This window comes from Stigmatopora argus, chromosome 10, assembly GCF_051989625.1.
Source record: "Stigmatopora argus isolate UIUO_Sarg chromosome 10, RoL_Sarg_1.0, whole genome shotgun sequence".
NCBI lineage: Eukaryota > Metazoa > Chordata > Actinopteri > Syngnathiformes > Syngnathidae > Stigmatopora > Stigmatopora argus.
The window spans coordinates 11,077,236-11,105,221 of NC_135396.1; the positions used below are offsets into that span (position 1 = coordinate 11,077,236).

General features: G+C 39.6%; 1 protein-coding gene and 1 long non-coding RNA gene across 2 annotated transcripts in view; one reads left to right on the forward strand and one right to left on the reverse strand.

The window, feature by feature from the left end:
* The first annotated feature begins 1,359 nt into the window (after nucleotides 1-1,359).
* gjd1b (gap junction protein delta 1b) lies at nucleotides 1,360-27,199 on the forward strand. Its single transcript, XM_077611770.1, has 3 exons — nucleotides 1,360-1,999; nucleotides 2,213-2,393; nucleotides 24,114-27,199. Exons 2-3 carry the CDS (start codon nucleotides 2,323-2,325, stop codon nucleotides 24,961-24,963), a joined length of 921 nt encoding a protein of 306 aa, XP_077467896.1. The 5' UTR covers nucleotides 1,360-1,999; nucleotides 2,213-2,322; the 3' UTR covers nucleotides 24,964-27,199.
* LOC144083744 (uncharacterized) overlaps nucleotides 20,322-27,986 on the reverse strand; it is a 29,091-nt gene continuing 21,426 nt past the window's right edge. Inside the window, exons 3-4 of the long non-coding RNA XR_013303616.1 lie at nucleotides 21,386-21,477; nucleotides 20,322-20,522 (exon numbers count right to left, since the gene is read on the reverse strand). This is a non-coding gene — a long non-coding RNA (uncharacterized LOC144083744). The remainder of the gene's footprint in view (nucleotides 20,523-21,385; nucleotides 21,478-27,986) is intronic.

Genomic DNA, 27,986 nt, shown 5'->3' on the forward strand with positions numbered 1-27,986 from the left:
TATATGTATGTAAAAATGAGTATATAGGTATATATGTATATATATGTATACGTATGTGTATATATATATATATATATATATATATATATATATATATATATATATATATATATATATATATATATATATATATATATATATATATATCAGAGACATGCATGTCATCTTTTCCTGCAATTGAAGGGATTAATCTGTATTTGGCTGACTAAAAGAGTGTTTCAGGAGTGGATGGAATCACCGGACAATCTATCTAATAAAATGTATAGCAATCTACAGTGAGCTTTTAATACTATATGTATTCTGCTAGCGTCATTTGACTTTGAGTGAGAGAGACAACATATTCGACACAGTTGCCTGTATAATTCAAGGCCTTACAACAACACTGCAGATTACAAAGCATTGCAAACAGTGGCAATCAGTAAGCATTGTTACTTTTAAAGCAAGTCTTGTATTGGATGTCAATTCAGGGATTCTCAAACAGGGATGTCTGGGGCCGCCCAAGCTACAGTTTGGTGGTCTCCAATGTAATTATCAATCAACGTCTTTGTATCATTAAAATAATAATGATCACATAAATAATGATAATGGATTTTCTAATAAACAGGTTGTGAAAATCAGACCTTATAAGGGTATGTAGTGAGACAATGTCATAGTAGCTTGGTGTACGTGTACACAGATGAAAAGATATGGAAAAAAACAACAATTGGCTAAATTGCCCCTAAGCATGAGTATGAGCGCAAATAGTTGTCTGTCTCCTTGCGATTGGCTGGCCACCAATTCAGGGTGTCCCCTGTTTTGTGCCCGAAGTCAGCTGAATAGGCTCCGGCACCCCCCGCGACCCTTGTGAGGATAAGCGGCACGGAAAATGAATGGCAGAATGATCCATCCGAAGTCATGATTCTTAGCATTGATTACTGAGAAAAACCTCTGACCGTGAGAGAGTATGAAAACTTCCGTTACAGTCTCCTCAATGTAAATGACTCTAAATCGGAATGACTGCTGCTCATTTCATCCTCACGCAGAGTCAAACAGCTCGTCAGTTACTCGCTCACACATTCCAACACATTTTCTGTCTGTCACACTCTTCCCCAGTGCCTGCTCAGTATCCTTGCATAGCCTTGTTGTAGCTCCAGTGGTGTTGGTGTGTAAACTGCCAGCATTGCCTTGGCAGGAAGGCATCGACACGTGATACGGCATGAGAGAAGGTGATGAGAAGAGACAGAAAGCAAAAAAATAATGATCGGGAGTGTGTGAATTGAGCAAGGGGGTGCTGTACTATGTGAGGTAGTGTATATAGGTGTGTGTATGTGTGTGTGGTGGGTGCTTGGGGGATAAATACGGTGATGAAGAGTGAGCGAGAGGAGGGGGAGGAGTAGCGAGATGAATCCTTTCTGTAATCCTCTAGACACACGCTCGGTCTGGCTGCCTACTATCTGTGAGAGCAAGAGAGCGTGAGAGGCAGGTGGAGAGAACATACAGTGAAACCAAGTGAGAAGGAGAAAATGATGAGGTGAAGAGAAGAAAGGAGGGCTGCCTCTTCTTAGGTGAAACACACAAAGAGAGCCAGTGGAGGAGAGGAGAAACCAGCAAGCGACTCTCGCACGACTTCCAGCGGAGAGGGCAGAAGCGGCGGCGGAGGAGAACGTCGGCGGAAGGGAGCAGGAGGGCGATGCTCCTCTTCAACGCTGCTTGAATCCCGAGCAGGGAAAAAAAGAGAAGGGCTCACTCGAGCTTGGACCAAAGCAAAAGAAAATGAAGAGGATGGGAGAGAGATGCACGTCTCTTTTCATTCAGGCTCTTGTGAGCGTGTGGACATGACCCCGGTGTTGTGAGAAGCTGCTCTCATTGAGTGTATGGAGGAAGAGCGTTAGTGTTCGGGAGATGGAAACACGCTGGCGCTAATTGGGGAAGCGACTTGAGAGCCGTTAGGAGACTGAGTGTGTGCTTGCTGCAAACAGGTGCCCTCGAAGTCAAGCGTGAAGACCCTCGTGGACACCAGGTAAGAACGGCGAATACGCATAGTTAGTTTCTCAATCCAGTCATTCATGAAAAATCAAGAGAGCAGTACTAAAATCAATTCAGGTTATTTAAGCCTTCATTCTAAGGCCAATATAAGGCTATAATACATTTGTTTTTGTCGTCCAACATGACTCTTAAGACACTTTTAGATTCCCAACATCATCTTCAACTGCTCCCTCTGTCTTATTTTTAGCCTCTAGCGGACGTGACAAAGGGAGGGGAAGACCATCACTGTTGCCTGGGCAAAGGTCGGGGGTCAGCCTTATCGTCCCGTTCCCCAGTGGATGCCTCCAAAGTGCAACCATGGGAGAATGGACCATCCTCGAGCGCCTCTTGGAGGCTGCCGTGCAGCAGCACTCTACTATGATAGGAAGGTGAGTCCATACACAAAGTCATATTGGCACTAGCGTGTAACGCTTTCAATTGCAAGCCTACTTGTTGCATGTCCTAGGCGGGAATCCAGTCCCGCTTCCCGTTAAGTGATTCCTGGTCCAGAGGGGCTGTTGGCAGAGCCAGGGGGGCTTTAGCTTCTTTAATCCCCCTGAGTGACACGATGGAAGATTTAGGCAAACAGGAGAGACACTATTAGCCCACGCAGAGGCTTTGGCTATCGCGACTAGATGGGCGGCGTGAGGACATCTCGCCTGTAGAGTCCACGGCCTTCATTCACATTCTCTGCTCTCGTCATACTCCAATGCCTGTCTTTCTCTTTCTCTTCGCACAGTCGTCCCCGTTTTCCAGTCACTTGATTATGTCATTTCTAAATATAAATAAAAACGAGTCGCTTGAGTAGGGTCAGGCTAGTTATGATTTATGCATTCGTCTACATGATGCGATGTCTTGTTTTCTACTTTGAATAACTCGTTCTTGCAGGCCACAGAAGGGGAAATTATTCATGAGTGCTTTAGCCCCACAGGCACATCCGCTCAGTAGTCAGTATACTAAAACACGATTTTACAACTAGTCAGGGACTTAAGAGTATTCCTGACTTTGGGGTTTTCTCGGGACATATTGCTTTAAAAAAAAATGCAGCCTCATCATGCATTTAGTGCGAGCCTGTATTAATTAGCACTTTAAATGAGCCCCTCGTCGCAAAAAGTGTACTGACTCAAATGTTGAATTATTAAGTGATTACATACGGGGCGTTTTATGAATTAAACGATGGGTGGAAGATGAGTATTCTCCTCAAAGTGCAAAATGTTCTCATGAAATAGGCACACGTTGTATGATGTAACCCATGTTTTACATCCCATTAACGTATTTGATTATTTTAATAATTCTCCTGCGGCCTGATGGATGAGTGGATAGCGAGTTGGGCTCACAGCTCTGGGGTCATGGGTTTGATTCAGGTCGGTCTGTGTGGAGTTTGCATGTTCTCCCTGGGCCTGTGTGGGTTTTTTCCAGGTACTCCGGTTTCCTCCCACATTCCAAAAACATGTTTGGTAAGGTGGTTGAACACCAAATTGCCCCTAGGTATGAGTGTGTGCGTGAATGCTTGTCCGTCTCCTCGTGAACTGCGATTGGCTGGCCCAGTGTCAGCTGGGATAGGCTCCAGCACCCCCCGTGAGGATAAAGCGGTTCAGAAAATGAGATGAGAGAGATGAGACACGGAAAAGGAAATATCATTTGACAATAGATTAGCTGCTTTTAAATTTGCTTTTCGGGGAGAAGTTGTTCAACTTCCTGAAAGACTGAGAAGAGTTTTGCAACAGGAGTTGTTTGAAAGCAAATTTCAAAAGCAAGAGAGAGTGAAAGGTCGAGTTGACACACTGATGGAGAAAGAGATAGGTGAAGGCGAAGGGAGCACTTATTCACAGACTAGCAGACAGACACATGGCTACTCTCCACGGGGCGTTGGGAAACAGCCAAGAGGACTGTCTCGTCACGAGATGGTGCGATGTGTGTGTCGTGACCTCAGCGGGGCACCGAGGACATCCACAGGCAAAATTCCGGACATAATCTTCTGCGGTTTATTTTTGTCGCCCAGACAGCTGTGATGTTACGTTGAGGAAGAGTGGCACAAACTGAATTTCAAATGGTCACAACGTGAATGGGAAACACTGTTGTTTCAGATCTAGATCTAAGGTTTTTTTTAACTATAGGGTCTTCATTTTCTCATGATTAAAAAGAAAAATACTATACTCAAAGCACTAGTGGTCAGCTTTAAACAAAGGTTCCCGGAGCAATGCTGTACAGTTTGATAAATATTTGGTGTTATAATATTTGTTTCTAGTCTTTTCCGTACTTCTTTTTTCCTGAGAATTGTTGCTCAGTTCTTTTTATTTAACCTCTTAAGACCCAAACTCTTGCAAGGCATACATTTTTATTTTCCCTTTGATATTTAGGCTAATTGGGACCATCTTTTTACATGATATAGTTTCTGAGAAAAATGATGTCCGCATCTTAAGTGGACGCTAGGCCCCTGTAGTCCAAAATTTAACACTGTAGTCTTTGACAACCATAAATGTGATGCCCACAAATGTGGACACCAGGAGGTTAAATATCTCTTTTGCTGCATCTTCCTGATGAAAACCATTTAATGTCGTCCATCAGTCACAATTTTACTACCTGAACCTTAAAAAAAGATTCTTGTCTACTCTGATTTTACCCAATTCATTGGTCAGTGAAGATGGCGGTGTGCATAAACACTTTTTGGGAAGGTGCTGTCATGTCTCTCTTCCTATGATCCATGGCAACAGCACGTATCACGCAAGCACTATAAAACGTCCTGATAGGAGAAAACTGTAGCAAGTGTACATGTGTCTCGTGACTTCATCACACTGTATATAACATGAGCTTCAATGTGGTGTATTTACTTAAGCTGAAATTGGTTTCTCCTCATGGTTTTCTTGAGCGTGTGTTTCTGCGAATGTGTGTGTGTGAGAGAGAGTGTGTATTGTGTATTCACCTGTAACCCATGATTTATGTCTGCCATTACTGGCTGTGGTCCAGAAGTAAATCGACTTCCACAACCATGTGACAAACACTGGGACTTTGTTCTCGTCGGTACACAGAGCCATTGCAGATACTAATCGTTCTGGGCCTAACCGCTGTCAACACATTACTCATGAGGTCTCTGTAGTCTTGCTCCCACTGGCCCAAGTCTCATTTGCGAGCAACTATATTGCTCAATGTAGTACTGCTAAGTATACAAAAGTGTCCTTCCACTCAACTGATATTGATTTTCACTAATGGCACAGGAAGTGGGACTTAATAGAAGATGTGACACTCAATGAAATTGTCTTTGGGCTTGTACATTTACCTGCCAAATACTCATGGGTCATGGCAAGTAGAATTCGAGGTGAATAAATGAAGCGCGAGGAATATCAAGAAATCATATAAGAAATATAATATCAGTACTTAAAAGACCAGGTATTATCTGTATTGATCTTATTATTTTATGTGGGATTTTAATATTTGATAATATCCGGGTGACAAGATACCTCCATTTTCCACCATAAGGCTAGAAAACACACAATACTCACTGAACACTTTAAAAATTTAACAATGAAATCTTTCTAACTTCCTGCATTATTACACATTTGTTTCCGTAGCTGGAAAAATATCATGTATAACGTATAAACTACATTTTTTAACATCTCTTCGTATTTCATAGAACATTTTGAGAATAAAAGTGGCTATTTTTTGTTTCCCAATAGGGTCCTTTGTTGATTTACATGTTTTTCTTTTACATATTTGAATTTTAAATTTTAGTTCTAACTAATACTATTCATGGGGAAATAACATTGATGTCAAAAGGATGATTGGGGAAAAATGAATAGCTAAATTTTTCAACAATCAGGAGTGAGTTGCTCAGTTATTTTTAATGCTGCTTGTCAATTCTTCATTATATTCCAATTAGGGCTAATGTAGTCATCATGAAGTCAAGATATAGCGCAAGGCTACATCTAGATTTTGGAGTAAAAGTACTTTTTTCTGGGTCTGATGTCCAGATTGAATTCTAGGAACCAAAATCAACATTTAATAATGTCCATTATGAAGCAGGAGTTTGAGGACATGAAAGAGACGCTGATTACAGAAGTCTATTTGTGTCTCTTTTTTTTGGTCCACTTTTGTTCAGGTGATCAAGAGTGTGTCTGTTCTTTCTTTCCATAAAATGCTTTTTTTGTCTTTTTTATCATGTCATGCACTTACGCTTTCGGCATTTTGACATGACTGAATGAAATGGGCTTTGTCACTCAGGTATAATCGTCCATCTAGGAAAGCACGTGTGCATTTGTGTGTGTGCTTAGGTCGCATGTCCTCTTTTAGCAGTACTCTGCCACACCAACCTAAACCAATATTAATCAGCGGGAGGTGTTTACATGTGCCTGTGTGTGTGTGTGCCTGTGTGTCTGTGTGTGTGTGTGTGTGTGTCTGTGTGTGTGTGTTTGTGGACGGCCGCAGCTGTTGTCACATGACCTTTAGATCATTACATGCTTTTGTTCAGCAAATCCCTCCGAAGCACTCATAACATCCGTGCAGGTGATGGATGATTATGTTTGGATGGCAGGAAGCTGATCTGGATAATGTGTGAAGAGAAACGGTGAAAAGGAAAGGCAAGGTAGCAGAAATAGGCTGCCGCCATTGCTTTGCTCTTGTCCAATTCCCTTGGGTAGTAGTTATAAAGAATTGACACTTAAAGCAGACCAAGTGAGACCCTCGCCTCTTGTTCCTCTCATCCCTGACTGTTTTTCTGCTTTCACATGTCCACCATCCATATGTAATAACCCCTAGGGAGCCATAGGCTGTAATGTCACTGCCTTTACTGTGCTGCTATAACAAGCTGGTTGTTAAAATGACCGAATGTGTTCCACAGGGGAATTATGAATCATTGGTGGAAGGGAAGTTGTACTGTATCTACCATAGCATTAGTGTATTTCCTACAACAGTTGAGTTCCTATTACTCCTGGTCATTTGCTAAATTAAATTTTGGAATGAAAAACTACTAATGGAAATGCCTGAATTTGGGAAAAAGCACTCAAGCATAGTAAGAAAGATGTCTTGCTTGCATGTGGAGGTTTTTCAGACATTTTGATATGATTTATTTATGCACCACAAGACAGGAGGTACCAAGTACTATCGTCCTCATTATTATTTTCTACATACAAGAGGTTTTGGAAACCATCCTTCTTCAGTAAAATCTCACAATACAAGATATAATGAGAATTATGGGGCTTTTCTGGGAGAGAAAAAAAACACGAGAAGGGTGTTCTAGGCTTGCCATCTACTTCCAGAGTGGTGGATTTGTTGAATGATGAAGATAAAAACCTATATTTATTATGTAGTGATTTGGAGTGGCATGTTGTACAGTTGTTCATATGCTACATGAATGAATGTTCTCCATTTTATTGTTATTATTATATATAGTACGTTTGTTCTCTGATAAAATAAAACATTTGTACGACTTAGTATGCTGTATACGTGATGTTTTTTGTAGTTTTTTGATTTACAAAAACTATATTTATTGTAGTTGTGCTGAAATAAATGCCGTAAAGAGACTGTGATTTTTAAAATATAGGCAGCCTTTTATAAAATAATGAAGCACAAAATCCAACTCAGATACACAAGTGTCCAAAAATAGAGTACTACTTTAGTCTTATCTATGTCTGTGTTTTTCAATATCTCTAACATCTTCGGTTCAGATACACTATGCTAAAGTCAGAGTTCTCTTGGTGATTACACGAATGGTGGAATAATCAATGCACATTTCGACTGGTCGCTGTAGGAAAAGCATTATGTGGGATTGTAGTTTTCATAGAAAGGATAAGAACACCCGAACTCATGAACTTTTGATATAATGTTGGTATAGTATGTGCGTAGAAGAGATGAATGAAGAGACAAAAGCAAGCGGTCAAAGTTTACCTTCCAAGAGAAGCTTTCTCCTTGAGGGTGACTTAGCAAGGCTTATAGGTTTAGAATTAGGACCTACCAGGTCATTGTTTTGGTAATGCTCAGACGTTAGGTGAACATATGGATGAATACAGAGGTAGAAATTAAAAAAAAAAAAGTTTGAGTGGATATATAAAAAGCACATAAAACTAGTTCATTACAGCATATATTACTTCCCTACCTGAATTTGTAAAAGTATTTTTTAATGTCCCTGAAATGCTTAAATAACTCAATTAATCACATTGAGTGACCAAGTTTATTCTGTATGTTTATATTTGTAAAATACATTATTACATTATTCTGTCGCCTGACTTCGATGCGGCAGTTATGGGATCAATTCCCGCTGATGACAATATGATTGTGAGTGCGTATTGGCCGTTTGTCTTTCTGTGTGCCCTACGGGTGACTGGCGACCAGTCTAGGGTGTAGTCTGCCTTTCGACCAAAATCAGCGGGATTAGGCTAAACCAACCCCCGCAACCCTTTACAGGATACACGGTATGGAATATGAATGAATGAATGAATAAGCAATTTGCTGGCAATTTTATTTTGGTGCTGCACAACTGAAAAAGGGATTTGTGAATTTTTTCTCTGCTTCATTGAAATCACCCTTTTATAAGGATAGAATTTTGCGATGGCTCTATTCAAATTGGGTGGACAAAAGACACTTGAATACTATAGTAGTACTTCTTTCCCCTACTCAACACATTTCCTGGGTATTGAATACGACTTTATCTGCAGACTCTCCAAATCAGGCGACCCAGACTCGGCTTTGCGGCTTTCTTGACTAACGCGTGGAGTTATATTTAGGGAATGATGGTTTAGGACTTAAATTAATTCTGTTCACATTGGAGATCAAGCTGATGAATCAGCTTGCTGTATTTTCAAATGATAAATTGCTATTTGAAGACACCACCATGAAAAACAATTCATATTGTGTTGGTCGAGTGATGTCATGATTGAACTGGTTGACTATTGGCTAACTTCTTTGTCCCTAAGAAAATAGCAAACCTCTAACCAAGGCTTATAATGGAAGCTTCTATTTTTCAATACAAAGTTCGGCTGTTATATGCATGTTGCAATACTAAAGAAATGAGCAAGTCAAAATGATCTATTCCACCCATACATATTATTTAAGAAATATATATTGAGGACTTTTATAACTGTGTGTACGTATGTTGCATAACCACAATGTACAATTCAACTTTATTTGCATAAAGAGTCGCTGGTTGGATGCCAGATTATTCCTCACTGTGTGGAGTTTGCATGTTTCCCCCCAGGCTTGTGTGGCTTTTCTCCGGGTACTCCGGTTTCCTTCCACATTCCAAAAACATGCATTGTAGGCTGGTTGTACACTCACTCTAAATTGCCTTTGACTGGTTAAGGGTGCCTCTGCCTGGTGCCCACAGTTAACTGGGATAGGCTCCAGTGACCCCGCAATCTTTTGTGGGGTTAAACGGTTGCTGAATGAATGAGTTGTGTGGGTAAGCTAGAGCACATCGCACTTTGTGTGTGGCAATTTCATCAGAGAAAGTATCAACCTCTACACAGTGTGATTGAGTCAACATGAAGAAAAAAGTGCCGAGTACGCCCTGAAGACCTTTCGCTCTACGAAAACAAAGACAATCTCAGCCAGGACCAATAAACTCAAATGAGCCATCCGCTTCTCTGCACCCCCTGTCCCCTAACTCCCCCCTGTGTTACTCACACAACCAGATGGTCATCCAAATATACAAGTGATGCTGTCTTGCACGTACCTAAAGTAACAGCGTGGTTACTATATTTACTGATTTCTCGGGGGCAAATGTGGATGAAGACATTCTTTCTCTCTCTCTCTCTCTCTGTCACTCTCTCTCTCTTTCTCTCACACACACACACACACCATGCACACACACCCCAATATATCTTCACAACAATACACACCAATTCCCATTAGCAAGCTTCATTTAAGCAGCAAAGTTGCAAGAGTGTGTTTTGACTGTGGGCAATATGTTAAATTATCACTCCTGGCCAATTATGGAATGCATTTTGATCCAACACTGCTTTAATGAGACATCGTATATGTTTTGGTTTCCAAAAGTTAGGTTTAACAGTTTGATATATTTTTAATTGGATATGCTGTGGTAGGTTGGAGATGTTGGGCTATTTAATACTGAGCATTTTAATGAATCATGTAATTGAACATGATTCAATTAAAATTGTCTATCTCTTGTCATACGATTTTTTTAAGAAAATAGTGTAATGATCTGAACACAGCTATGGAAATGTACTTTGTGGTGGTTAGGTGCAAAAGGCTAAAACGCTAAAATGCGTACATACATTACGACTACGAATTCAAAAGTCAATTCCAAAAAAGGCAAAGAAATAAAAACAATCAGAATTATTGTGGGTAGTGAAATTATACACTGATTATCCTACTTGGATCTAAATTCAAATTCATCTTAAATAGAAGAAATTGGCTATTTGGGACATCTCGCGCCATTTTCCATCCCAACTCATGCCTCGCACGATCTACCTTTTCTGATCTGTACATACGTTGTAATTTGCTTCATGCTTTATATACATGTTTCCAAATTAAAAAAAGTAAAAAAAATCATTAATCTTTTAGAGCTAAGTGCTGCTGGGAGATGAAGATACTTGCTTTTGGGATGAACGTGTGTGTCACAGAGGCTCTCGGCTGATTTGAGTTGGACTTTGGCACAGGAAAGCCACAGTGGGTGGGGAGTTGGCATGAAGGCAACACTCCTTACTCGGGATTGTCCAAAACCCACAGTTTTTAATCTGGATTACGCCCATCATTTCTCTCTGTGTTTCCCTCCATCGACTGACTCCCTTCCCCTCCCCCTTTGCCTCGCAGGCTTTTGCTCTTCTTCTTTACTGCTGCTCTTTCGCCTGCTCCAACATCTATTTGGACCTTACAGGCAGAACCAAAGAACCCAAAGGCTTTTATGTTTCCATGGTGACATATCATGTCATGTCTTGTGCTTTTCACGTGTGCCATTGATCTACAGTGAATGAGCTCTCGGAAGCAGATTTAGCAAGTCTATTTTAGGAGCCCATGTTTCTATTTTTACCCTGACTTGATCCCATCCTAATCTGTTGCCAAGGTAACTGCAACAATTTTTATTTTAACGGCGACCCTGGTGTAGAGTGTTATCAAGTATTCTTTAGAATAAAACCCGTGACTACAACTCTTCCCTCCATTTGTTATTACATTAAGTGGATCTATAGTCATTGTATAAAATTTCTCCAAATTGTTAATTTAATTTTTACATTGTTGGTAATTTCTTACGTCAATGTGTTATGATCTTTAATGGTAATATAGATGTCACTGTGGTATATTTAGATTAGGGACACTATGACACTGAATTAAAAGATGTTCTTCAGACTGTGATACATTACATATTTAAATGCAAGTGTGTCATAAGGGACCATCGCATTAATAATAATCAGCAGCAATTTTGGAATTTCTTTCATTTCTTTAAGAAAATGAAACAGGATTTGATTGTGTGCAGTTAATCATTAGGTAGTTGTTATGTTTGTCCCTTATTCACAATGGATTGAAAAGGCTTTCTGTCTGACAAGTTTGTAGTGGAATTAGTCACATTTTTTAAGACTCCTCTAATTCATTTTGGTTTTAGGACTGTCAACATCCCAAACCCAGAAGATGATTATGCAATGTCCACAAACATTTTATCTTAAACTACACTTAACTTAAAAATATTTATTTAGTTCTGCTTTTTGAAAGAAAAGTTAAAACCTTTTTAATAAAACCTGTTACAATACTTTTTGGTGTTATTCTTTAGCCTTGAATTGGACTGCCATCTCCATTCATTTCAATGTGATTTTTGTCATTCGAATTAAGATTATGAATGGATTTTGACTAAATGCCCATTTGTTTCAAAAAGCTCTCAATTTAACTTTGATATAGTTCAGATCATAAGCAAAAAATAAAAATAAAAAATCACTTTGAATTACATTAGATTATAGAAGTGTGTATGATGTATTATCTGTAATCATATTTTTTAAATTATGTCTGTAATTATATATAATTCATTTTAAATGTATTTATTTATGATGCCAGACATTGTGTGTAAGCTAAAATAAGTATATCTGGTTGTATGGAATTTAGCTTTATCATCCTCTGAGGAGATTGGGTGAAATTCTCAATGCCAGACACAATCGGCTTTGTGACGTCCTGCAACATCTGTGTGAAGTTGTTTTTCTGTGATTAAAACGTATTTTTTTTTCACGTGGACGAGAATGAAGAGGGTGCCCTTACATTGTAAGATTGTAAAAATGATGTTTTGGGACAAAGTACACCAAGTTCTTCTATACATTTGGTTGTAATGCATGCATGCGTGTCTGTGTGGATGCACGTTAGGAAGAAGGTGACCATGCAGGACAAAAGTCTGCCAGCAGGAGAGGGAGCAGCCACCTCACTCCTTCTGTCACTGGCCTCAAGCCCTGGAACATCCCTGTGGGCTTATGAATGTGTGCATGTGTGTGTATATGCTTGAATATAGCTTGATATCAGATGACCTGATGTCAACTATGAGCTATTGATAAACCACAGCAAAGGCATTCCCGGAGAAAATCTACAATGTGCTTAAACAAATGTTTTTTTCTGTAAATAACACCAAAAAAATATAAACTTTAGTGATGATATGTACTGGTGTAAACGATAGCAGCACTGACCGACAATTACTACAACCTTGATTTTAACAGAAGATTTGTTCAGTTAAATTGTTTATAATTATTCCAGATCACAATATTTCTTCATTTTAAACGTGATCTTCCAGATGTAGTTTATTTAGTTGTTCTTTTTAGCTATGTCCAATCAAACACCAGTCTTTATATTCTGCCATGTAAAGCTATGTTTACTCTATGTTCCCAATAACCACAGCAGCCCTTTTTCAGACCACAGTGGAATAAAACTGCTGGGTAGTTAATCATGAGAAAGCGTGAGGGTTGTTGGCCATGTTTATATTGTCAAAACATTTATCATGGCAGTCATGGTCCAGATTAGAAAACTAGCCAGCCGTAGTAAAATAATGCGTCCCCAATGACATCTGACAGTACATAATAAGGCGTAACAAAAGTTGGAAGCGAACTGTAGATGGATGAAAACATACCATATTCATCCCCTGGCATGTCAATTTCCGCGTGGCATGGCTGTTTTTAATGCGCTCTGTCAAATGTGGGAGAGAGCATTAAACTCCGAGCGCACGAACCGAATGTATGTGCGGAAGAGGCTCGCTTGTATGCCATGTTTTGGTATGAAAGGTGGATTAATGAATGCCCCCGCCACTAAAGCCGCTTCTGCAAAGGCAGTGGAACTTCATTCGACCCGTCTTAATCACGCTACTATGAAGCAAACTTGAATCCTGCAAAAAGAATTGCTAAAACCTCACTGATTTCCAAATTGGTCCCTCAGGGGATAACTTTTCACACGACATGATCATATTTATATCATTTTAATGGTTCCTCAGGGCAAAAAACTTGCTTTTGTCAATTTTGATGAGCCCACGCTGCCTATATGTAACATTATACCCTGCATTTACGCTGGAAACACAGGGAGAAATAACCAATGCTTTTTTTTATCTGAACCTTTTATCATGTCACAAACACATTCACACTATGAGCAATTTTGGTAACCATGATGTGTTTTATTGAAATATTTTTGTCCTTTCATTGTATTATGTAATCTAACTTTTTGTAGCTATTAATCGTGCTATGTGGTTTTCTGACTAGTCACATATGTTTGAGAAATGTTGAGTCTCTCCTGTCTGCCATTGGTGCTGATTGCTTGGTCATGCATGGGACCATCTTTTAGACATAGCCCCCCCCCCCTCCCCTCTTATCTGATAAGTATGTTGCTCCCCTCCTCCTCAAGAGAAGTATAGTAGCTAATGTAACACTTAGAACTTGCAAACATGCTGTTTTAATCCAGTGATTTTTATAATGTCGATGAGGCAAGGTATATTTGGATGGAAAGAAGTGTGTTTTCTCTCATTTGACAATTTCCAAGGATGACATCCTTCATCAGAAATGGTCGCAATTTATTTTTGGAAACAACCCTCCTCTCAAAATGATCTTCTATGTTTCTGCGCAAGACATTTCAAAGAGGAATGCTTTCAAAACAAGAGCTCTTTGGAAGGGGGACGGACTGATAAACAGACTGTCGCTTAAAGATAATGAATGCTATTCTTACTGCCATTCCCTTCATGGATACGCAGTCTAAGTTTGCACGCCAAAAAAGTCACCTGTGACCCCTGGTACAAACAGAACGGGTAGAAGTTCCAGTGTCATTACAAGTCCAGACCTTGCAGAACCTTCTCGCATGAGCATGAGGATTCTGAGGGACAGATCGCTCTGGGGGTCAAACAACATTTGTAACTTTCGTTTCAAAATGAATACTGAAATCCACCTTGTAGTGGCATCACATTTGGATGTTTTTGGCATTAATAATATCCTAACAGTTGGACTCAAGTTATTCTTTTTTTTAACAACAAAGGATTTGCGCTAACCACTGTACTATATTTTCCATTGCCATTTTACAAAAACACTAATGGAACTTTCCTCTAATTTACTCAAAAACACCACTCCAAAAATGCAAAATAAGCGCTTCTAGAGGATGATAAATTGGATTGGGTGTGCCGGGGGTTGTTAAAGAGACCTATTTCCCATTTCCTACCATTTCAGACGGAGGTGATGCCAAGGCAATTTTCGATTAAGCCGCGTACAAAATATATAGTTTTTACAAATCAGCTCAAAATAATATTGTTACTTGAATGTGCTTTACAATGATTATATATGCGATGTGCAGTGTGAAAACAGGGGGGTCACCCATTATTCATTTTCTGACCACATCATTTTTCACTTTGGACATACCATTTACCGTATTTTCACGACTATAAGGCGCACCGCATTATAAGGCGCACCCTCAATGAATGACACATTTTTTTCCATATATAAAGCACACTTATTATAAGGCGCCCTGTCTATTTTGGAGAACATTTAAGACTTTTAAGTGCGCCTTATAGTCGTGAAAATACGGTACTATAAGTGTAATATTTCCTTTTTGTCAATAGTCAGTAACACAGTAAAAGTTAAGACCCAAGAACTTGCGCCAAACTTCCTCGACAGGCAGTAATCTGAGCTCACGTAATAACACCATTTTTGAGGTTGGACGTCGTAAGCTCCAAGTATGTCGAGCTTCCCGACTGTCTATCAGCTGCACTTGGCTCCGAACAAATCGTCATGCGGCTCCCCAAGTGTACAATGTTTAAACAATTCATTTGAATTTAATTAATTCTAAGAGGACAAGCAGTTTGATGCGGGCAATTTGACAAAAGAACCAAACAGGGAAGCAAAGCAAAAAGAGTACGAATGACAAAATAGGGAGGACAGTGGGTTTATGTAGCAAAGAGGAAGAGGATTAGCAGAGAAAAAGCAGGTATTGATGGAGGTTAAAGATGGGAGTCTAAGACGGATTAATAGGTCCACCTACACTGAAAAGCTTTTACACCAAAGTCAAGAGGTGCCAGCTGAGGAAAATCTCTGATTGTAGCACCCCCTCTAAATTGTAAACTCAATTCTCTCACGAAAAGAGCATCATTATCTTTAAGTTGCCTCATTTTTAAGTTTCCAGCAAGCTTTCCAAATAAATTATGTATGACGTGAAAGCAGGGCAATGGGGCCTATTTTCCCCTTCGAAATCTTCAAAGTAATTTCTTGTACATCGCTGTCAAGCAGCAGTGTGTGGCTGGTCCAATAGAATCTCAGTAAAAATCAAGCGGTTTGAGTTTACTTTGCTGGTCGGCGGCACTCTTCCCTCTCGACTCAGCTCCTTACCGCACATCGCCTGTTACCTTGGTAACTAGCAGAAGGCAGTTGAGAGAAGAGGGGCTTGAAGGGAGGAGGGGGGCTGGTTTGCGATGGGGTTTCTGGGTAAGGTACCTCATCTGCTCTTCTTCCCTTTTCATCTCCACAGCCGCATCTTCTTATCTCTCATTGCCAATGACTCCCTCTACTTTGCCCCAATTCGGATTCTTTTCCCACATTATTGTACTGCCCTCTGTTCAATACACATTTAAATTCAGCCTTTACACCCAGGCAAATGATTTGGAGTGAAACTGATCAAAAATGTGAAATCAAGGAATGGTATTAACTACACTACAACCACAAAATTACCATATTTTCACGACTATAAGGCGCACTTAAAAGTCTTAAGTTTTCTCCAAAATAGACAGGGCGCCTTATAATCCAGTGTGCTTTATATATGGAAAAAAAAAATTAAAATGTGTCATTCATTGAGGGTGCGCCTTATAATGCGGTGCGCCTTATAGTCGTGAAAATACAGTACCACTGAGTAGAAGGTTTTCGGTATCATTCAGCGCTACCAACAGTATTGAACCTCCAGTATTTTTAAATGATTATCTTTCGTGCAGCGCCTATTAAAACAGGTTAAAAGCTGCTTTGTAAAGGCCGGATTTTATCTGTACACACTTTATAAAATATTTTCACTTTGACTTTCTGAACCCTGTTTAAAATGAAGAAAACATGAATATACAGTCCAATGACAGATAGCCGAAGGCAGCGCTTCTTTTACGAGATGTGTTGGTGCAATGTTTTTGCATAATCTCCAACGCCTTTGTGGTCACACAGGCAAAATATTATTCAAAGGGAACAACAAATAGCGTCTGCTGGGAGCAAAGGGTTTGGAACATAATTATTTGAATACAAATGTGCATGCATGGAGCGATGAAGTGTAACTGTTTCTAGATTATTATTATTTGGGTGGAGAGAACCGTGTTTCCTAATTCCATGTGTGCAAATGCATTTCCGCAACATAAACATGGATCATTTGCTAAATTTTATTTGTTGAGTTTCTGCTCCTGCTGAGTATTGCTTGTATTCAGAGGGGGTTTAGAGTCTCCTGAGAAAATTCCTTCAACTCTCTTTTGACTTTTAGAGAAACGGGTGACTGGGTAAGCAAGAGTTATGATCTAAAGCTATTTGAGGGCATTAAAATAAAATAAAAAAAGCTAATGCAAGAATCCTCCCTTGGCCCAGTCACAGATTACATCCAGTGGGTTTGCGTGTGGAAAGTATTATATAATTCATTCTCTGTGATGAGATTTTCTTCCATTGCTGGTTTCCTTACTACCCCCTCGATCTCTCACATTCTGTCCTGGCACTGGCAGGTTTCTGTTTTAATTTAAGGAGATGTTTCAGCCTCCTTGGATTTTTTTTTTGGTTGACTTTATAATCTTTTTATCCCTGTCTGGAACTAATTCACCCTAAAACGCAATTTGATGTCCTTTTCCCTGAACCCAGCTACTTGAAATAGTTTACATTCGCTCTCTAGACGAGACTGCATTATTTGGGCGCACTGGACAAATGCTTACGATGAGATACTTAATATATGTTTTTGTGCGTGCAGATCTTAGTGCTCTCACTGTGGTATTGTGAATAATCTCAACTGTAAGCTTCTTAACACATGACAAGGGCACACATGGTTTCCGCCCTACCAAATTTTGTTTAACTTAATTATTCTGCATCTACTATACACACGTGGACTTGCTAGCTCATCACAGGTGGGAAAATTTAAAAGACCTAACCCTAACCTCTATATAAGCACTTCCACTTTAGGGGTCATGAGTGGTCTGTGGTTTTGATGAGAGGCGCATGTCATGAGCTGGAAAGGATTATCTCCGCCCTGTGAATCCACATCTGTGCCATACAAGACTAGCAAAGTGACTGTGATTGGTAGATTCCGCTTCACACTACTAAATGCAATCCAACTGTTATCTGGCGCTGCCTCAGGTGCACTGGCCAGGGCCTCACCCTGGATTCATGTTTAAATAAACTGTAATCCCGTATTCATCCTCCGTCTACACTAGACACACAAAAAGCACAGTAGTATCTATCTTTCATAGTCTGTTATGTACTTTATATTTTTTTCCTCTATTCTGTCTTGTGACACACTAAAAGAACAAATTGACCCATTTTTGCATGAACTACACAATTTTATAGTTTGACTATATAGGTCACTTTCTTATGGTCAATCAACATAAATCAACTGAGTGTTTCCAGTTTACAGAGCATTTGCATGCTTTTGTTGGCAGGCAAGGATAAACATTATCCTGAGTGGGAAAAAAAATCTGAAATTAGTCACACGCACAATATGGTTTCCTTGGCATAATTTCATTAAGATGAAAAAGAGCAGCTAGATAGTTCAAAATCAGCAAGCGAATTCAAGCTACACATAGAAAAGAAACAAGTTACTGCTTTTTTTTCCTGGCAACCACACCTGCATGTCATGTTCTGTCTATGACTGCAATTTTTTTGAATGAGGCCCCACTCCCAGGAACAGCTCCAGCAACGGTGTCAGAGCTGAGGTCACATACTTCTACTTGATAAATGATTAATAATATTACTTTTCTCTTGTATATATCTCTTCTCCCTTGTACGTACAGATGCAAGAGAGCCAGTTACAGTATGCACGACATGAAGTGCTCACATTGCAAGGAAAAGTGAACGCTCTTTCGCCTCTCCTCTCTTGCTCAGTCACTCACTCTCCTACAGATACATTCAACATTAATAGATTAATAGGCTCTATTTCCCTAGATTGCACTCAGGGGTAAAAAGCAAAACATATTGATTTTTAAACCTCACAAATCTGTAGCAGCAATTTTGTAAATTTGTGCATCCCAGGTCCGTCCTCTGTGTGTATTTGGCATGTACTCTCCGGGTTTGTGTGGGTTTTCTTCGGATACTCTAGTTTTCTGCCAAATCCCAAAAATCATGCATGCTAGGCTGATTGAATACTCTAAATTGCCCCTAGGGGTGAGTGTGAGCCTTGTGATTGGCTGGCCACCGATTGAGGATGTCCCCCGTCTGGTCCCCGTAGTTAGCTGGGATAGGCTCCAGCACCCCCAGGGACCCTTGTGAGGATAAGCGCTTCAGAAAATGAATGTGCATTGCTTGTTTGCTGGCTTGTCAACATTTAAAACTATGCAGCACAATTTGCTGTTTAGATCACACTGAGGTGCAACATGTTAGGGTGTTGGTCAATTTGTAATGCATTTATAAAAAAGATAGTTTGCAACGTTGTGGGTGTAAACGTAGCCAAATCCATTTGCTGCTTGCAAAGCATTTCCTACAATGCCTTGTGCACTCACATTCAATGCTGGGGAAATTTTTGTTTGGGAAAGGATGCAGCAAATCAGCCTGTGAGTATTGTGATTGCATGCACTTGACTCATGTGGCAACATAAAACATAAGCCAATACCCGCATAATGCTGGAACAGCAGAACAGTATGCGAAATGTGTCCCAAAATGTGGATACACAGATCCATTGTGTTCATTATGCAGACCTAACAAAAGAGAATTTAATAGCTCTGCTTTGTAACTGAATGTTTTAGTCATAGATAAGATGCACAAAGTTACTCTACATCATAACTAAGTACATTATTTTTACTACTACTTAATAATGAATGAAGAAGTTATAATTTTATTAGTAATAAAACTACCATTAGAGACATTAGTAAACACTACAATTCTAAATACACAATTAAAAAAAAGAACGCTGAATGGACTTTAAACAATTTCATGCTTCTGCATCTATGTGAATGTGATTTGTTGAAAGCCTGTTCCTGTTATATATTTTTGCGTGAATAAATTTAACTCGCAGACATAATCCTGACCTCACCTCACAGAACACCTTTGGTATGAATTAGAGCAGAAACAGAGAACAGGGCCATTTCATCCAACATCAGTGTGTACCCTCACAAATTCCTTCTAAAAGAATGATCAAACAGTTCACATAAACACATCTAAAGCTTGAAACTTCCTAGAATAGTTGAAGCTGTTATAGCTACTAGGACAGTCTGATGTCAAACTAACAACTATGGATTAGGAAAGGGACGTCAGTAAGTTCATAAGTGAGTCAAGGCAGGTAAGCAAATATGTACTTTGGCAATATTGTGTATATATATACATATACACATACACGTATATATATATATATATATATATATATATATATATATATATATATATATATATATATACACACATATATACACACACACACATACATATATATATATACACATATATACACACACACACATATATATATATATATATATATATATATATATATATATATATATATATATATATATATATATATAGCTATATATATATATATACACATACACACACACACACGTTTCTCATTCTCATGAAGGTCATGGGTGTACTTGAGTCTATTCACTAAGTGTACAAATAAGTGTACATTGAGTATTCTAATAATACACGTTTTACTTATAAATGGGATCCTTTGGAAAAGAAAAAGCTGATCTCCCCCGTATGCTTTAAATTCTTCTTTTTTTTTTTCGATGAAACTGTATTGTGTAAAATCGTTTGTAAAATATTCAGACATTTTATGAGGTCGACATTCAATTTTAATCCCACTTCTTTTCCCATAGCCGCGTACATGATACTAGTTGTGACTATCTAATTGCGGCAAGGTGACTGACTGAATAAACCCTCTTGCTTCGGTTTTAGGGGATTCATATTTTGATGGTTCCAATGCACCTATCAAAAAATGCATTCAGTACTCAATACATTAATGTATCAATTATATTCACCCCCAAACTCCCGTGACAGCAATCACACCCACTTTAGATGCATTTATAATTACTTTACAGTGGGAACATATTTGATGGTTCCTTTGCACCCTGTCAAATAAATCGTGTTGAGTGCTTTAGTCACTGACTTTTGAGAGCTTTCGGAAAAAGTGAGCAAAAATGATGGGTGTAACAAGAATTATATGTAGTTGCGCAGGGACATAACCACAAAGGAGAACGGTTTGATGGGTAGCAAATTATGACAGAACACCGGCACGTATCCTTCCTTCCTTAAACTATTTCTGTTTACGCAACTCAAAAGTGACTTTGATTTTCTTGGCTTTTAACTAATGTCTGTTGTCTGCATGCATGCACCACATTGCCCCTCAGAGGCCAATGTGCGCACAGCAAAGACACCGCATTAAACAAGGCACACATAATAGGCGGAAAAAGAACAATTAAGGGTCATGAGTTAGTCACATGTTTAAGAAAATAAGTGATGTTAATCTATATACCAGGACATGTCAATTAAACAACTCACAACCCTATGCCTGCATATAAATCTTAATATGTCATGGTCCATTGACTTGCATGCACACAATACTCGTAAATTCATGACTAATGTAATGAGGTCAAGTTTGATAGGCTATTTAATGCAGTGCACTTTAAATCACATTGAGTAATGAGAGCACTCCATCATAACGTTATCCACAAGATTCTCATTAAAATAAATGGCGTGATTAGTGTGAGTTGATCTTATGTGGACTTGAACTTTAAGGTAACAATCAATCAACTCAAGCATGCAGGTCTGCAGTCTGTTTTTAGACTTACCGTACACGTGGAGCGAGACAGCCAACAATCACATACGAGAAGTAGATAGCAAAGAGATTGCTTTCGACTTGCCTTTTGTTTGAGTCTTTCATCTGAAAAATAAATGAGGTTGAAATGAACACAGGAAAGTCATTTAATGGAGGAAACATGAGTAGAGAGGACTAAAACCTAGCATTCGACTCCTAAATTGAATGTTTTCATGTGTAACATTAAGCATATACACATAAAATTATGGCAAGTGAGCACAACATGCTCATTTATAGAAAGATAGCAAATATATTTTTCATTTTAACTTGCCCTGAGAATGTAAGTGCCGGATGTGTTAAATATATGGTTACAGTGATAATTATAGATACAGTGACAAGCAAAATATCCTATTCATTCGACACACCACAAAGAATGTTGTCAACAAGTCTGCTAAATGAGTGAATAAAGAAAAAAATCGCAAAGTACATAAAAATCCCCAAACCTAGGCTTAACAATTCAGCATCAAATTATCAAATAATTCTTCATCTTTGTGCAGCTATTGTCTCCCCTTGCGATTGGCTGGCAACCAATTCAAAAATGTCCTCTGCCTACTACCCACAGTTGGTTGGGATAGGTTACAGCACCCCTGCAACCCTCGTGAGGATAAACGGTACAAAAATTAAATGAATATCTCAAGAAATATACGTGTTATTATGAACCACATGCTGCACTCATCTCATGTTTACTTTCTCCATTTGACAATATTCATTGCACTACCCCCTTTTCCCCCTTTCTGCTTACTTTTGGCAAGTGATTTTGAAGATAACACTGACAGCTGCACTCAAAACAAAACAAAAGAACAAAAAAGCATACATGACTCATGGGACTGCCCATGCATACACATTTTGTGTTATCCCGCTGATGAATCCAATTTTTCTTCTCTGGTTTTCTTCATGGTGAACTATGGCCAAGGAGTGACAGTATGTCGCGTTTTATCATGGCTAAAGTGCTTCCCATTTTCTTTACCGCTGGCTTTTCTGCACTCCTTCTAGTGGATGCGCAAATCCTTCTAAGTCCCTGTCCCCTCGCTCTCTGATTGCTTGACCTTTATCCTGAGTGTGTTTGTTTTGTTTTGTATTTTTTCCATTCATATGCATGCAACATTTTCTCTGAGCGGGTTTACCCCCAAACTGTTTCGACAAAGCTGTTGGAGAGCAGGTGACAAGTCATTTAATATCTTTCCTCCAATTTTAGATGAAAAATAAAGGAGAAACCACATTGAATGCTTCACCGTTCTCCCTAGAAAAGACAAAATAAACATGAAAGCATCAGTGGCTGCCCTGCGATTGGCCGGCAACCAATTCAGGGTGTCCCCCGCCTACTGCCCACAGTTGGCTGGGATAGACTCCAGTACCCCCTGCGACACTATAAGCGGTATGGAAAATGAATTAATGAAATCATCAGTGGCATATTGACAGCACTGGCTACTCACATTGCAGCAGGATTGATACTGTAACTGAATTTAGTCAATGTTTTTCAATGTTTGTAGACCACACTTACGTTGCCTCCACACAAGAAACCCTATATTATTATCTTGTGTTAATTAATTACAAAAATCAACCTTCTGGTTGTATGTTAGCTGGTTTTATTGGGTGTAAAATTAATACTGTCACTGAGATCTGTAGCTGTAATTTTTCCTAAAGTTGAAATAAGATGGCTTCATAATTGGTAGACGTATGGATGAGTCTTTAACCGATTTTACACCGAGTGACCGGTACAGGTTAGGTAGAATAGTAAAAGATTTCTGTAATACACACTAAAAATGTTGCGCGTTTATTTTCTAAAATATTTGAAATGTTCATCAACATGTGCTGTCCCTAATTAAATAAATCAAACTCAAACTCAAAACTACTGAATTGTAACAAAGCAGAACAAAGACTCTTGCAAATGTTACCATAGATAACTTGACGTTGTTGCCGTAACTTATTTTCGCAGAGCACAATCATCATATGTTTAAAGTATTTAGAAAATACACAAATGTGCAAAGTTTATACTGAATTTGGGAGCCACACAGCCCGTTGCTAGAGTATATGACTACCATAGCCTAGTAAGCCTTCTACTTGTGCTCCAAAATGCAAAATGGAGCAAGTAAGTAATCTGTTGCTGCTTACCATGGTTGCAATGAGTACATGGTGGTTTGCTACTCGCTTAAATGCTTAAAAAAAAATCAACACTGCTGTATTGTAAATTCTCTGCAAACCTACAAAGGTTATTGGGACACAAACTGGACACTGTTTTCCATCATCAATTACTGTTATCTCTAATATTTTTTTTGATTATTTTCTATTGCTCTGTTATTTCCCGTGACCGGACGTTTCGTCGAAAGACGTTTGGTCCCCGGAGGTTTGGTCGACCGGACGTTTGGTAGAACGGACGGGCCGTCAACCGGACGTTTGGTCACCGGGTTCGCTCGCTGTCAAATTATGAGAGAGAGAGACAGAGTTTACTGTTGAAAGCGAGCAACCAGGTAATCTCTCGCTCTCAAAATTATAATCATGAGAGAGAGAGAGAGAGAGAGAGAGAGTCCGTTCTACCAAACGTCCTGTCGACCAAACGTCCGGGGACCAAACATCCGGGGACCAAACGTCTTTCGACGAAACGTCCGAGTGCCGTTATTTCCCTATTAGGAAGCTAAAATCCAGACAGTTGATGTGCAAAAGACTGATTTTCTTATTCATCTGTTTTCCCCCTTTCGCTTTAGGATCCTGCTGACGGTGGTTGTGATCTTTCGCATTCTGATCGTGGCAATCGTAGGCGAGACGGTGTATGAGGACGAGCAGACCATGTTCATATGTAACACCCTGCAGCCGGGTTGCAACCAGGCATGCTATGACAAGGCTTTTCCTATTTCTCACATACGCTACTGGGTATTCCAGATCATACTGGTGTGCACGCCGAGCCTCTGCTTCATTACCTACTCGGTCCACCAGTCAGCCAAACAGAAAGACCGTCGCTACTCCTTTCTCTACCCGATAATGGAGCGGGACTACGGCGGCAGAGACGGGGCCCGGAAGCTCCGCAACATTAACGGAATTTTAGTCCAGCATGGCGCCGATGGCGGCGGAGGCAAAGAAGAACCCGATTGCCTTGAAGTGAAGGAGATCCCAAACGCCCCGCGAGGCCTGACGCACGGAAAGAGCTCCAAAGTACGTCGACAGGAAGGGATCTCCCGTTTTTACATCATCCAAGTGGTGTTCCGAAACGCACTGGAGATTGGATTTTTGGCGGGCCAGTACTTCCTCTATGGCTTCAGCGTGCCTGGAATTTTTGAATGTGACCGCTACCCATGTCTGAAGGAGGTGGAGTGCTATGTGTCACGGCCCACAGAAAAAACTGTTTTCCTGGTTTTCATGTTTGCGGTGAGCGGCATATGCGTGGTGCTCAACCTGGCCGAGCTCAACCATCTGGGATGGCGCAAGATTAAAGCGGCCATCAGGGGCGTCCAGGCCCGGAGGAAATCCATTTGTGAGATCAGGAAGAAAGACATGGCACATCTGTCCCAACCGCCCAACCTGGGGCGTACACAGTCCAGTGAGTCAGCCTATGTCTGAGGATGAAGAGTAGCATAGAGGAAGAGATGTAGGGTGAATGTGCAAGTGTGAAAATGAAGTAATTATGATTTTAGTGCAAGAAACTTCAAGGGTCAAACCGGGTGAATTGCTTCATGTGATGAAAAGAACGATGACCGGGTGTCCATCTTTGTTGTTCGGTGAGCCGAGACAGAAGACTCAAAAAAAAATGCATAAAAAACTGTATTTGTGATGAACACATTACTCTCATTTTCGAGAGATATCCAAACTGCCATTCTATTTTTTTTTTACCATTAACTCCTTATTCCCTTCGATGTCTCTTCTACCTGGCAGAGATAAATCCTCGCTGGGACGGATAAGGAGCAACCAAACGTAGCTGTTTTATGTTATTCGGGAATACGACTGCAGTTTTTGACGCATCCTATGGTGCTTTTCTGGACTGTGTCAACTTAACTGAGAAAAAAAGAGGAAGGATGAGCAACAACAGCACAAAAGAAGCAACGGAAGACCTGGAGAAAAAAGCAGTCACGTTTAAAACTAGGTGAGGGATATCCCTCGCATTTGGGAAAACGTCATCGAGAGGAAGAGAGTCAACACGGCTCGGTCACTTATATCGCTCCCTCCTGCGGCTGAAAGTGAAGCCGAGCGAGAAAGAGCTGCTTCTGATCATCGTCACCCTCATCCCAGCCAAAGCCAAGCAAAGAAGAGCGATGGTGTTTATGTTTTGACTTTTGGCAAAATTTTCTTTTAACACAAACATAGCTTGTACCATGAGCACATTTTTTTCCCCCCTGCTCCTCTTCCCTATCTATTGCTCGCTCCTACACCAGAGTTGGCAGCTATGTAGAGCCCGAGGGGCTTCAGATGACAGTAATGACCCTCGTTGCTCTCCTTCTACGTAAATGCTGGAGAGGAACTAATGAACACATGGAGGTGGCGTGTAAATGTTTGTCTCTCCACAAGCACAAACCAAACATTCCTCCAAGCAGCATTCCAGCGTGCTGACGGTGGAAGGGAGATCCGGCGCATAAGGATGGGTGGGAACAGGGAACAACCGGAAAGCGGAGGACTTCAAATGAATTCTATTAATTACAGTCTATCACAATGTGTTCTAATTTTCATTTTTAGAATGCAATGGTGCCATCATTGAGAGAACAATTTATCGTCGAAAAGCTGAAGTATACGGCGTGGGTGATCCATTTAGAGTATATTCAAATAGATTTATTTATCTGTCTGGGTGGGATTTTTTGAGAAATCACTTTCTTTTCCAAATGTATGATGTGTAAATGTTTGTTTGTTCTTATTTTTGTCTATTGTTTTTTCACTATTGAAACTGTCGGCATCGGGGGAGGGATTTTGAGCTTTGTTTGTCGACTTCATGAGGATGTGCAACTCATTTTGTTATATGCAATACTTTATTTCTTTTATAGAAGTTATTTGTCGGCATTTAAAATGCAACCGTCAAACTTAACATGCTTGTTTTTCCATAGGACGCCTTGATTTGCATTTTCAAAATCAGCTGCACAGCTCAAGGCATCTAGAAGGCCTGTGAGCCATGTGAAAAAAGGCATGTTGACATGATGCAATGTTGTTGAATGCCCAAGCTCTGTAACCTAATGAGTTGTGGTTTCTTTCGAGAGTTTTTATCTCCTGCGTGGATTTCAGCATGCATGCAATGTAAGAGACTAGAAAAAGAGAACGATAAAAGCTTTGGAGAAAAAAAAACACGTTTGAAAGTGTTGCACCTTGATTTAAAACAGACAAGTGGGAGAGTGGTAGACTGAAGGAATTTTTGATTGAGAAATGACAGTATATGGAGAGGTATGACGGGTAGTTGAACTTCATTCAAAAGTTTTCTACTGGCTTGCATGGTTTTTCGCCATTGCCATTGCTTGCTTATTCCCACATTCCAAAACCTGCACTTTAGCTCAATTGGCATACAATACAAATTACACATAGGAGTGAATGTAGGTATGAATATTTCTTTGCCTCTATAGCCCCCCTGTGATTGACTTTTGACCAGTCCAGGGTGTTCCAAAATCAGATGGGATTACACCCCAATTGACTCCTCCCCCTAACAAGGACAAGCGGTATGAAATGGATGGAATTATAATTTCTTACCCGGTTAACTGAAGTTTTCAAACAAGACATACAGAGGATTCAGTTGAAAGTCTTTATCATGCATTATAGCATATTTAAAATAAAATTGCAGAAAGACATCTATAGTACATCTGACAACTCTATTTCTCAGGAGGAGGCCTCGCGATCTTGATTTTTGTGGGTCTGGACCTTAATGTTAAAACTCAGCACACAAGAATATTCCCTGGTGGTTTATGATATTTTTTTTATGTAACAATTTTAGAAATCTTAACAGGTGGTGATTTCTAACAAAAGACCACATGTCAAATATCTTGAGGACCGATACATATTATTTCTGTCAAACTCCTGCTACAATTTGCATTTTATTTTTTAATCAGAATTGTTTGGTAATTGTAATCTAATCGTTTAAATTTCTAATAATATTTACCAAGTGAAATAATCGTATTCAAAGAAATCAACCCAAAAATCAAACAAAACACTGCCTTCACGTTGACAATAAGTGATGTGTACTGTAGAGACGTAGGAGTAGAAATGTTTTCTTTGAATGACTCGGCTATGTTTTTAGGAGTTCTTTCTTTTTCGTGTCAATTTTGAATAATAGGACTAAAACATCTCCACGTGTCTCGTTAAACGTGAATTTGCATACCCTGGAATGAGTGTTGCTAAAAACCAAAGAAAAATCAAAACTCGCACATAGTTTGTTCCTCATTGGAGTGGTATCATGAAAAATGGCAGGTGTGCAGCCTTATTAGACTACTATTGAGCATCCCCTGTTTCGGGTCTCTACAGGTTTCAACAAGCCGAATTTAAGACTTTTCAATACTTTTTAAGTCCATAAAATTATACAATTTAAGACCCATTTTGATACTAGCAAAATGTAGCAAAGATTCGAAAGAAAATTGGAGGCCCAGAGTTAATTTCAAAGTATATGAATTTTCTCAAAG

What these genes read in the sequence shown, in the direction of transcription:
- gjd1b (XM_077611770.1), top strand. Translation starts at nt 2,323, where the DNA reads ATGGGAGAATGGACCATCCTCGAGCGCCTCTTGGAGGCTGCCGTGCAG. An exon ending in CACTCTACTATGATAGGAAG is followed by an intron (nt 2,394 to 24,113) that starts GTGAGTCCATAC and finishes CTTTCGCTTTAG; the next exon opens with GATCCTGCTGACGGTGGTTG.